Genomic DNA, 13,044 nt, shown 5'->3' with positions numbered 1-13,044 from the left:
CAGAAATTACTAGATTTCAGTGATGGAATTTGGGAGTTCTTCTGATTGCCACATATGGGTACTGAGCTGAATTGACCTTTTGTAACCTGTGGTTTAATAATGTGTATTAATAAAATGACCATCCATAAGAAAAATGCTATGGTACAATCCTTGGAGAAAGTAATAATGTTGGATTGATGTTAGCCACTGATACAAGATGAGTGACGGTGTCAGTTAATGAAATTAAAGAGATTTGTAACCAGATTGTTCTACTCTGACTCATAACAGAGACTTGGATAAAAATCTATTTCGGAAATATGGATTTGAAACACAGTTCTGCATTTCCAGATTGGAGAATACAGTAGAAAATGCATTTAGTAAACTAATGGATAATACAAAACTAGAAATCTGCAAAAAGGTTGTATAAATCAAAACGGAATGTGTGATCTGAAGTTAAGTGGGAAGAAGTATCTAAAGAGAATTTGACCAAGATTCAGTAGAGGTATTTTTTCTGTAATTTTGCCATTTTGAGCAAGGTTTATCTGTCATTCATGTGCTATCTCCTAACAGAAAGCACAAGGAATAGGCTTCCAGGAGCTTGGTCCTGCTTTTTGCGTTGAGTGTGGTACTGCATGGTGGTATAAATAAATAAATAAATAAAAATAAAATCTTTTGAATGATTGCTTTATCATGTGCCATTTCAAAGTCACTACAGAATCATTCCTCAAAATTCACAAACAAGGGGATGGCCACGCATAAAATTAGGGAGGTTAAAGTTTTGTTCTTCCAACAGCACAATCGCAGTCAAAGCACTGGTTTGGTTTTGGCATCGTGCTCCAGGGCGAGTATTGACAAGTTGAGTTAGTTCACCAAAGGGCAGCTAAGTGATTAGATACAAAAAGACAGTCTAAGCAGAATGATGAAGACAGCTGACAAGCTGAATGAAGAAATACAAGCACGTGAAAGATATTTTAAATGGAAAAGAAGCAGTTGTCCTCATTAGTGTAATCATTACAGACATAATGAATTTGAGCAACAGCAGAGAAAGTGCATGTTTTTGATAAGATGAAAGCCTGTTAAGTGTAAAGTAGAAACAAAAATTTGATTATTTCCCTTGGGGTGAAGAAAAATGTACATAAGTTAACAGTTAAGTGCCCATTTACTGCAGTGGGTCTTAGGTACAAATGTTAATAAACATGGGCAAAGTGGATGCCTCTTCTCCAGGGGCAGTGTGGACCTGCTGTTGGAGGAGCTGCAAGGCACAGGGCGTGCAGCTTGGGCTTCGCCTGCAGAAGTCACCCCGTGAGTCTTCTGTTTTGGTGCCAGACAGCCTCAGGTGCTCCATCCGGCATGTACGCTGTACCTGGAGGTGCATAAACACAAAAGTATCAACATCTTCAGTTTTGAAATTAGGACCAAAATAGAAGATTTAGAGAAGACAGAGAAGACGGGTGAGACTTAGAAAGGAGTGTCTTTATCAGCAGCCACTATTCTAAGCAGCACAGAACTGGTCGCATAGGGGGAACCTTTCCTCTGTGTGGCACTGAAACCTTCCCACATACTAGCTCTGGTCAGCTCAGTGCTGACAACTGTCAGTGAGATCGCTGATGGAGGAATCTTGGCCCCTGGGAGATGTTGCAGCGCTGCCAGCACTGCAAGAGACCTTTGTGTCTTCCAGGCATCACGTCAACGTACAGCTTCAGAGAGGATCTGGTCTCTGTATGACAGGACATGCAGGCTCATATCTCCATTCACGTTCATGACCCAGAGAAACAAAAGGTCCTTCTGTGGTATCTACTTCTCCACCAGTTGGGAATAATTTGGATTAATAAAGCCTGGCCTTTCCATTAGACAGCTATTATCCTCTTTGGCTCGATTCACCTACTTGAGATGTTGGTCCTCATCCTACCCCTGATATGGCCTGTCATGAGTGGATACCTTAAGAGAGGTCCTCTAAATTCAGACATTTCTCAAACCACTGGTAGATTTATGGTGTCACGAACAAACTATATTGTTCAGGCATTAAAAGGGACAGCTAGTCCTTACGTGTCACATACTCCTTTAAGCATTCTTTCACAGAGCTGTGCTGGAATTTCAACGTGTGGAGTAGAAAATAGATTTTACCACATTTGATTGGTAGGCCTTCTACTATCCTTCACGTATTTTTGCAGACTTTCTCTTCCATGGAAGTACGTACTCTGAACATCTCAAGAATAATATTCAGTACAGTATTAGTATCTAATCTTCTGTGCCATCTCCATAACTTGTCTGTTTTCATAAGTTCATAAAAGATTTCAATGTGGTTTGTACAGTGTATTTCTCTGTAATATAGGCTCTTGCATTTTTTTTCTGTGCTTGGTACAAAACATGCAGGAAGAAGGTACAGCATCATTTTAACTGACTTTAGAGATGTGCTGAAAGGCAGTGTAAGGTATGCTGTAGCCCGTGTGTTTGAGATGAAGTGCTGAAGCTTTTCCTTCCAACTGTTCATGCAGAAAAGCTGTGAGAAAAAATCAAGCGCTCAAAGAATGATTGCTTATTCTATGAAAACTGAAATAATCCCCAGAGACAGTATTTTTAATCTCCTTTGGAGATCTCATGTAGTTTGGTCCATCCTGAAGCATATGACCAGCCAAGTCCGTTCATTTTTGTCGTAGATGAGTAATTAGGTCATGAACATGAGCAATTTGCAAGTATTTGCAGGCTATTACTTGTGGATTATGCGAATGATAAAGATACCTTAAACCTTCGTATCTCTGTTTTGTGCTTGTACTCATAATCTCTGAGCTTTGAGTTTGAGCAGTTTTTCCAAATATTTTAGACTGTTACCTGATTATTTTTTTTTAATTCTACTTATACAAGATTAAAATATTATTTTTTTTCTTTGTAGCCATTTCCATTGGTTTCTTCTTCACGATGGTTAGTGAAAAGGGGTGAATTAACAGCATACGTAGAAGACACTGGACTTTTTTCTAAAAGGACTTCTAAACAGCAGGTGTACTTTTTCCTCTTTAACGATGTCCTCATTATCACCAAGAAGAAGAGGTAAGAGCTTCACCAACGTAAAATCGTCTTTTTGTTCAACTCCTTGCATCACAGAGAGAGCATCTAAGTTATCTTTTAAATTTTCATGACTTTTGTGCATGCCTCACCATACGGGAAATGAGAGCCAAAACTTCCTGGCTTTGCAAAGCCGAACTTTATTTGCATCCACAGCATTTTCACATGTTTGCTAGCCATCTGCTTTTTTGAAAGAATGAATGAGATTCAAAGAGACCTGGTACATTTGCAGCATAGAATGGGAGGAAATATGGATTAAAGTTGTGTTAATTACAGTCAAAATTTGTGGAAACTATTTGTATGTTTCAATACACTGTGTCTGAGAAAGTAAATGAATTATGAAGGTATTTGAGTTTCTAACATTGCTCCATCAGACTGCATTTAGAAATTGCAAGTAACTGCTTGTTAAATGGGATTTAGTTTTTGCAAACTCGATTGGAATTCTGAATTGTCAAACAAATTCAAAAGTTTATCCTTGATGCCTTAACAAAGGTAGATTTTTTGGGGGGGCAAAGTGATACTCTTTCCCCTCTGTGCTTTACCATGTTGGACTGTTTTTGAGAGAGCTTGATGGGAAACTGCTTCTAGTAGTCTCCACTTAAATTTTATCTCTAGATTTGTGGGGAGGCTTAAAATCATTTAATGGAATTTACATCCTCTGCTATTGCTGTTAAATAATACTTGATAGATTAACTTTCTTCCTGAGGCTGCAAACTGTTTTGAAGAATAGTTTTGCATTTGCACTGATCAGTTGAACCAAATACCCGCTATTTTTAAAAGATACTGTCTTGTGAATCTTCTTAATGTAAATCAGAAATTGAGGAATGAGGTAGAATATTAAATCTGGGAAGAGAACGTGAATATTTAAGCAAATAGAAAGATAAACAAAAAAGAAGGAAAAATATATTTAAGTCAAATAATTTTTATGCAGATGAGCAGAAAGGAGAATAGAGTTCTCCCCAGCTATCTTAATGCTGGGAGCATGTTTCTGAGATTCAGCGTTTATCAAAGTTCACGCTGCAATGTTTCTTTGAAAGTCCCTTGCTAAATCCCTGGCAGCAGATCAGAGTTATGCCTCATGTTTTTAAACTGCGCGTTTGTTTTCTCACGGGATGGCTCTCAACGTATTGCTGTGTTGGTAGCTAAGTAAATGTCTGAGTTAGGAAAACCATGAAGAATCTATTATCTGTGTTGTTACAGTGTTTATTGGTTTCCTATGTGATGGCTCCTTGTCCAGATTATAAAACAGATTTTTATAGCAACATATTTTATTCAAACTTTGGATTTATAACAACTTCCAGCTGTTGGAATTGAAATGTCATAACTGGGCCCAGAAGCCAAAATTAAAGAAAACTTGATGTTAACGATCAGATTTATCTGTTCACCTGAAGAACACCCCCAAACAAATTAGGTAGGATAGAAAAGGATTGATTTGTGTGAACCTCCCAAATATTCCGAGCACAAAGCTTGCACTTGACCCGAGTGGATAAGCTTATTCATAACATTCGAGCTTTTGATGATCTGGTCTCCTACCCACAGCGTTACTGTGGACACCACAGCAATGGACAGCAGCGCTTGTTGACAGTTGAGTTTTATATGCTTGTGTTTTTACTTGAGGAGTTGCTTTCTCAAAAGATTCTTAACATTGCACACACAAAAAAAATCACTCGACTGTGCTAAAAATACTAATTACTTAGTGCTGCAGTCATGCTGCTTAATCCTTTCTCCAAAAGTGAATCCCCGGCCATCTCGGGGAGCAGTTTGCCGTATAAGTCGAAGCAGCACGCTGTGCCTCCCAGCCCCTCGGGGCCCAGCGCTGCCTGCCCAGGCTGCAGCCCACGAGGGTCAGCAGCCCCAGTGAGGCAAGGCTCGGTCACCCCTGCTCACGGGCTGCTTTCAGGAACGACTTCCATGTGTCAGAGTCATCGCTGCGAGAACTGCATTTTGAATACTGAGTGAGCAAGCGTTCCCAAAACCTTTTTATAAGGAGAATTACTACATTTTAGCTACAAAAAGATAAAGGGTGTGCTGGTGTATGCTTACTATGCTCCAGAGTTCTTATGCTTTAACTTTAATGATGCTTTATTAATCATAATCTTCCTCAGCTGCAATTTCACCTTGTGGTTGAAATGGCAAGGTTTGGCTGTGTTCTCTGCCCCATTCAGTGGGTTATGTGAAATTTAGCTACCAAAATTTCTTCCTTTTTAATGGATGCTGAAGGTAATATTCTGACGCGAGGAGTAACAGGCAGTATAATTCACGTCTTAAGAGTTCTTTCTATCTGCCTCATGATTCACATGGACTACACTACAGTTCTTGTTATTTGTGGCACGTTTGGGAAACTTGTTTTCTCTTGAGCTAGTGAAGAAATGATTTCACATTGCACAGAGTATGATGACATTAGTGCCTTACTAAAATACAGGATATTTACTTTATGCGTACTGCTTTTAGGTTTGTATGTATTTCCTTCATAATGAATTTTCAGTTTTCCTCTTCTAAATCCCAACCACAGACAAAAGTATCATCCTTCTTACGCATCCCCTGCATGGCTGATGAGTGTAACTGCTGGGCTTAGATATCCATTTGCCTGCCATCAGGCATGGTGGAGCTTCCATAGCGGGCACTTTACAACTGCCCTCGGGGAAGAGGAGACTGGGCTACAGAGGAGGCAATTCTCTGACATCTCTGGCATCTCTGGCTGGAAGCTTACACTGTAAAATTATTCTGCTAAAAATGGGACACGCGGCTAGCTCAGAACTTTGCAAAAAGTCAGGTTCCTCCTTTTTTCCAACATGCCCTTTTGAAGATGTGGTTGCGTATTCTGGGTAGTAATGCTCAGAGCTGCCTATGAGCGAGCCCTGCGCTCTGTGGAGCTCAAGAGAGCTCCAGAATTAATGAAGTCCTGTTGTGTGCAACTAAAGTAACGCTGCCATGTTGAGCTATTTGGAACATCTACCAGCAATGTCCTGAGTGCTTTTAGAAGATCTCAGATGAATTGCAAAGAGACGTGTATTTTTGTGTGAGGATACATTTATTGAGTATTCTTCTTTCCCGTAATATCCCCTAAGGACACCACTAGAACCCCATCTGTTTTCACGGCTCTGTGGCTTGTCAGCTCCTGAGATTGCCTTGACACTGGAATGCAGCTGGACTTCATACACGGGAAATCACCCAAAGGTTAAATACTGCTTGGGAATGTTACCTGTTCACAGCTGCTTGAAAAAACATGCTCTTTTAGCCAAGATGCCAGGAATGATTTTGTAACTAAAGTAATCATGCTAAAAAAGTGATTAAAAATTGCTGAAGATTTATAAAGGACGTTTACTACCTTTTATTTTTTTATTATTTTTACATGTGATAAAGGAAATAGGGAGAATCACCACATGCTTTCTGTTAAAGAATAGGTGGCCTAGAGCAGATGTCTGGTCTTCATAAAAGTGCCTCCAAAATGTGCAGGCCTTCCTTGCGGGGGGACATAAAATAGTCCTGTTGTTCTGTGTTGTGAGTCTAAATAGAAGTTTGGCAAAAAGTTCAGCCATAAACTGAAGGTGCACGTTGGCATGTCTGCGTTAGCTGATTGCTGTAATTTTAAATAATGTTTTAAACGGCTGCGGTGCCTCCAGCCCTCAGCCAGCTGTACCCGTGTGCTGCTGCTGGTCAGAAGTCTGTGGGCCTCCCGGAGAGCACAGGGGCTAGAAAGATAAAGACTCCTTAATAGTTCAAAGCAGGCTGTTCTGTTGAATGGAGATAAGAAGAATTTGTAGAGGTTTATCTCAGTCGATTAATTAGTTAGGAATGCATTCATTATTTACTATGCAAATGTATGGACTACATTTCTTTCTTTTTAGGTTCAAGGTCCCCAGTGACTACAGCAGCATCCCTAGCTGGTTTTGCTAGTTCTGTCCTTGGCTAGGCAGCAATTGCTGTATAAAAGTTGTTTAAAAACAGAACTGACTTCTTAAAAACAAACAAGGAAGGGGAAATCACACACCTGATGGAAAACTAAGCATTATACTTATGTGGGTTTTTTTTCCTTTCTTTGTTTTACAGTGAAGAGAGCTACAATGTCACAGATTATTCTTTAAGGGATCAGCTCGTGGTACAGCAGTGTGACAGTGAGGACCTGACTTCTTCTCCTGTAAAGAACACTTCAGCTATGCTGTACTCCCGGCAGAGCGCTACGGTGTACCCCTTCAGATTGGCAGTCCTCAGTAACCACGCAGGAGAGAAGGTGGAGATGCTCTTGGGAACAGACACTCCGTAAGTAAATAGTTATAACTTCTGTAATTTTTCCACCTGATCGTCTCAGGTTGTTGTTGCTCTCCCAGCTCCCAAGCATGGCAGTATGAAATGCCCAGCTTCTCTTTGTTTGCAAAGCTTAAAACAAGATGAAACAAAACAGTACAGTAGAGTTCACAAGCAGGCAGTCTGTATGATATCTGATCAGCAGTGACCAGGGAAGGGTTACATCAGAAATGACCCTGTATTTGTCACGGGCCACACTGGTGTCCTGTTCAGCAGCGCTGGAGAGTTTGTTGTTCCACCTGCTGACTGTTGTGATTTGCACTGTTTTTATTCCATTAAGTGTGCACTTCCAAAGCTAGGCAAGGTAACGGTGACAAGCCTTTCTGTTTTTTAATGGTTGGCGGAGAAGGAGAATGTGCAGCTTGTATAAGATCCTAGATAGAGGAATAAATATTTACTGGAATAAAATAGAGCCTCTCCAAACCTGGTTCGTTTTCTCATGGATAATCTTGTCATGAGCAGGCTCAGTGGTTTTAAATCCATGTCATGTTACTGTCATTCTCTTTTTTTGATGTCATGTTGTAGGGATAATAGCAAATTGAGTACACATGCTAAAATTATGTAAACTGAAGTATCTGTTGCTAGGTGCTGTTGTTTTAGGTCTTCAGACCAAGAATTAACTGTGCCTCTGCCTCAGAGACTGCCAGTTCCCTAGGCAGTGAGTAATGGCGTGGCTGTGCTTTGCAGTGAGTTACTTTAATACCATTAGTGATAAGTAAATTGAGAGCCCATTAGAGGGTAGAATAGAAAGGAGAAATGACAAAGCTTCACTTGTATGTAGTTCGGTGTGGTCTGAAATAGAGTTCTCATCACAAAGCCACATCTGACTTTCTGCAAACATTTTGCTGCCTCTTCCAAACCTGCAGCCAAATGGCTAAGTACAAAGCTGGTGGCAGTAAGGAACAAAAAAAGGAACTAAAAAAATACATTGAGATAATGCAGAGGGAGTCCGTGTTGGTGCAAGGCACAGTGAGCTACAGTCATGCATTGCTTCAAGGTGTTGAAAGATTATCTGTGATAGCTTTGCATAAAAATGTTTCTCATAAACAGGAACCAAAAATCTTAGGTTTAAGACTTCTTATTTTTGAAAAAAAAAAAAAAAAAAAAAGGAGAACTGACATGACCATTCCTAAACAGTGAGGACTTTTTGTTGCATTTTAGTTGGAGGGGGTTTTCATCAGAGGGAAAGACTGTAAGTCAGTGTAATGTTGCTGAAGACAGCAGAGTATCTGAAGGGTAATCCAGGCTGAAGATAATAATAATGCTGGATTTCTGAATCCCTTCTGGTTGTTATTGGTGAGGCAAACATGCCAGGACTGCAGGACAGGGATTTACGGGGGATTGGAGGGGGGAGCGTGGGGAGAAGCTTGTATGTGCAAAAATAAAGGTGGTGTTTTCCAAACTGAGCTTAAAATGCAACCATTTTGATTCCAGCAAAGGGCAGACTATAAGCTGTCACTGCTTTCATTTGCAGTCCTCACTTAGCATCAAGATAATTAGCTCATTCTAATTAAGCCAAATCTAGTGAAAGTTAATTATTGTTCTATTTGCTTCTTACAGTAGGATGACCTCAGGCTTTAGTGGCGGGTAATGCAGTTTAAAATTACTTTAAAAACAGAGTAAGCAACGTAGCTGCCATTAACCTTTCACCTTGCCCTGGATGCATTTTTCCTGTGCGAGGCTCAGAGGCTCCCAGGCACAGCCCCTCAGGGCCCTGCTGTCTTTGGAGCTTGTGGAGGGTCTCTGGCTGCCCCCTGCCTGGTACAGCACTGGGTCTTGGGCACTCTTGGTGTTAAGGTGCTGTCTTTATTAAGCATCACAATGCCTCTGTAGCTACGTGACTTTTGTATGGCATACCTCAACTTCTCTGCGTAACGTTTCTGACCTCCGTTGCCTGCATACACTCCGAGTTTAAATTGTGAAGTGCTCAGTTTCTGGATCAGTTTCATTTGAGCCTCTCTAAGTCTCTGGATCATTGTTGAGAGCCCAAAGACGACTGTGGACAATGAAGGTTAGTTACCCAAATACTACAAATACAGCAACGCTCTGAGACGTGTGGTTGGGGCTTTGGGTGATCCTGTGTGGACCAGGAGCTGGACTCGGTGACCCCTGTGGGTCCCTTCCAACTCGGGATGCTCCGTGGCTCTGCTTCCACTTGAACTACAAATGGCGCTGAATTATCGCTGCTGGTTGCTGTAGCGTAAGTACGTGTTAGGTCAAATACTTCTCTAATATTTTCTTCTGAGAGCTGGAAGTTGAGATGTGGGTTTTCTGCCTCGCTTGCCTGTTAGCAGAGAACTTCTCTCAAATAATCAATGGGGCCAGGGGGTAAGTGCCTAAAGTAAACTGGAGAGCAACGAGTGTCCTGTAGCTGCAAGCAGTCCGTACACCTGCATTCTGTAGTGCGCTTAGGTATGTAGCTGTCTTACCGGTGGTTCAGACCATTACCGACCTCCCAGACCAGTGCTCGTCACTAAGAACTGCAGGTTTTTGCATTCCTGGCAGAAGTTGCAGGCAGCTTTGGCTGTGTAACAGTGCTCCCATCTCATCCCGGGCACGCGGGATAACTGCAGGTGAACCTACGCGTAACGCAGCGTAGCACGAGGCAAATGTTGCCTTTACGGTGTAGTTAGGGAGATTCTCTTAGCATTTATCTTGACAAGACGACCTGGGATAATCGGACTGCAGAGATTCATCAAGGATTGCTCTGGTATTTTTTCTGCACTGGTTTCTTCCTTGCTGCTTTGAAGTACCTTGTCCTGCTAGTTATTTTAGCAGCAGGGCATTTCTAACAAGCACTCCGTGCGTAGGGTGCAGGATTAGCTGGGGGACATGGGCACAGGGGATCCCGCGGCACAGCAAACGCTGAACTGAGTGCGTTGGGTCCAATGCTGAACGGTGCTGTCCCGGGGCAGCTTTGTGAGCCCTGTACCACAGCGGTCGGACGGTGCGGGAGCGGAAACTGCAGGATGGGATGGAGGAGGAGTTTGGCATGGCCGCGGGGAAGCTGGGGAGCTGTGCCGGATAGAGGTGGTCCTTGTTCTCCTGGGGCAGTGCTGGAGTGCTCCGCTTTAGAAAAGGGCAACAAGCGGCGTCTTGTTCTTTGGGGTGCGAGTCTCGGAGAGGCCATCGCTGCTCTGTGGTGCCATTAACTTGCACACAGCCCTTCACAGAAGTGAAAGATGGGATCTGTTCCGCGGGGGCTGGGGGCGGGACAGAGGACATGAAACAGAACGCTCCAGACGCATCCCAGCCTGGAAAAACTTACGGTTTTAGGTTTGCTTTCAAAGTTTAGAATAACTCTGAAAGAAACTATAGATCGTTAATGATCCCTATTAAAGATCTTACTATAAAGTAAGCAGATGATTCAGACTTGCTTGGAAATGCGTTTTTATTGGGAAAAAAATGAAGCGCATTTTTAGTTGTCTGGGCTTTTTATAAAAAGACATTTTGTTCTACAAAAGATTACTGCTTGCCTATATAAGGTTTGTAATATAAATAGCAGTCCAGCAGATTGTCTTTCAAGGGAAAGAATCTCTGACAATACCTCCTTGATGTGAAAACTCTTTTTATAGAGCGTTACCGTGTGTTGTGCGCTCAGGGTACAGAAAATCCCAGATTTCTTGTAACTTTAGGCGAGCGCGATGGGGAGGGCAGCGGCAGGAGGAGGCAGCTGGACACTTCAGAGCACTCGCTGAACGGGGCGATGCACAGGTGGAAGCGAAATGTTTGCGTTGACTCCGATTTCCAGCGCAGCAGAGGCCTGTTCCCACTGTCCTCGCTCCGGGACAGCTGTAATTGTGCCTGCTGCTGGAGGCGGAGGGTTAAATGACACGGTCATTTAGCATTAGATTATCCACTGGTGCTGGCATCTTTTTGTATTTGTTTCCCACTCTGTCTGTTTACACAAGTAACATCGATTCTCTTGAAAAATACATGGAAAGTTGCAGAGGGACATACATAAAGGCTTTCCTAGTCTGGCTGAAAGCAGTGGTTTCTGGACGGGATTTTTCATATGCTCTAACAGTGCCTGCTGGGAGAAGGTGACTTCAGTGGGAGCAAATTTGTTTTGTTTTCACAAAATATATGGTGTACATGGATTTATGAAGAAACGTGTATTTAGACAGGAAGCCAGTCTGGCATTATCCCATTTTTTCAGAGTTGCCTGAAAGGAAATGTAATTTTCTTATCAAGACTGGTTAAGGGAAAATACGAATCTGTAAATAACATGTTTCTAAAAATAAGAACAAAATTAAGCTTGTGCAAAATTCTATATGTTTTCTTACTGTGGTTGAAACACAAGTTTAGCACTGGTTTCAGAGTTTCAAAAAAATAGACAAATGCAGAAGACAGATGATACTATTTTTAGTTAAAAACTCAAGTTATCTAAAGACAAAAACAAAATTTTGAAAAAGAAAATTCAAGTGGGTTATTTGTTTAATTAGTCGTAAGTATTAGTCGCAGACACTAGTAAAAGTTTACCTGCATTACTTAAAAAACAAAATAAGGGTACGTACGATGTGATGCCAGTAAGAACCATGTGTGTATAGGCATTTTTTTCTACTCTAACATGCTTAAAATGTTTAACAGTGCTTGAAGAATGCTTTTACAAGAAGTAGTATCACACCTTCTGGCTGTATTTTGAAAGGAGGAGAAAGGAGGTTACTTGTTCAGTTTTTCTTTCGCAATAAGAGGAAGAATTTAAATACAGAATCGTGAAAAGGGAGTAGTCTTGATCATTTTTCAAGAGCATGAGTTGGGAAACTGAATTTTTTTCTTTGCTGTTTGCAGGAGTGAAAGAGCTCGCTGGATTACGGTGCTTGGGCAAGACAGAGATGGGCAGAAAACAGACAGAACAAGTAAGTTGCAAGTACTGAGATTTTTGAGCACTGACAGGAGAATAGAAGTGCACTGCCCCTTAGCGGGGATTTGAGCAAATACAGGCTGGATCCTTAAAAGGTCACCTTTTCTTTTCCTGGGCTATGTTACTTTAATATACACGAAGCTGTCATCTCTTCCTTCTTTGAGGAGCTTTGTTTTGCCCAGCTATTTCTGTTTGCGTTCATTAACACGGGTCAGTTGTTTCAATCTGTTACCAAGAGCATATTTCTTCATATGTTTAACCCAAGTTTGTGTGCAGTTGTTCAGGGGGGAAGCCATCTGCATCGTTTGCTGCCACCTGCGTTGTGGGTGGGTGGGGTGTGGCAGGGCATATGCTAAAATACACTGATTTATTTTAAATCAATTATATACACATTTGAATAGAAGATATGAAATGGAAATATTCTAATTCAGCCTTTCTTTTTTTTTTCTTCCCCAGCCTTGACTCAGGTAGAGATCATCAGAACTTACACAGCGAAGCAGTCAGACGAGCTCTCTCTTCAAGTTGCTGATGTTGTTTTGGTTTATCAAAAGGTGAATGATGGTGAGTATGTGTTGTTAGTAACCCTCTCTTACCCCTGCAGATGAATCCAGCTAGAAGAATTTGTTTCCTAATAGAGATGGCCATATGATGAATAAAGATTAAGCTTCCAAGAAAAACTTGAGCATTTAGGTTCAAGTTTCTAAGGACAGCCTCTGTTTAGGCAACAGATGTTTAAAGTAACTCATCACCAGTCATAACTTTTATAGATCAATCATGTACGCATCACGTATGTGATGACACTGACTCAGAAGTTCTGACAAAGTGCCTTTAAAATT

The 13,044-nt window shown here is 41.5% G+C and overlaps 1 protein-coding gene across 1 annotated transcript in view; it reads left to right on the top strand.

Moving 5' to 3' along the window:
- The window catches only part of ARHGEF26 (Rho guanine nucleotide exchange factor 26), a 49,998-nt gene that overhangs the window by 34,157 nt on the left and 2,797 nt on the right, over positions 1-13,044 (top strand). Inside the window, exons 10-13 of the mRNA XM_013193056.3 lie at positions 2,870-3,024; positions 7,090-7,299; positions 12,136-12,203; positions 12,665-12,769. Of these exons, the coding sequence (XP_013048510.3) occupies positions 2,870-3,024; positions 7,090-7,299; positions 12,136-12,203; positions 12,665-12,769 (538 nt within the window). The remainder of the gene's footprint in view (positions 1-2,869; positions 3,025-7,089; positions 7,300-12,135; positions 12,204-12,664; positions 12,770-13,044) is intronic.

The sequence above is a fragment of the Anser cygnoides genome, chromosome 9 (genome assembly GCF_040182565.1).
Source record: "Anser cygnoides isolate HZ-2024a breed goose chromosome 9, Taihu_goose_T2T_genome, whole genome shotgun sequence".
NCBI classification, from domain to species: Eukaryota; Metazoa; Chordata; class Aves; order Anseriformes; family Anatidae; genus Anser; species Anser cygnoides.
This window is presented reverse-complemented; position numbering and strand designations above follow the sequence as displayed.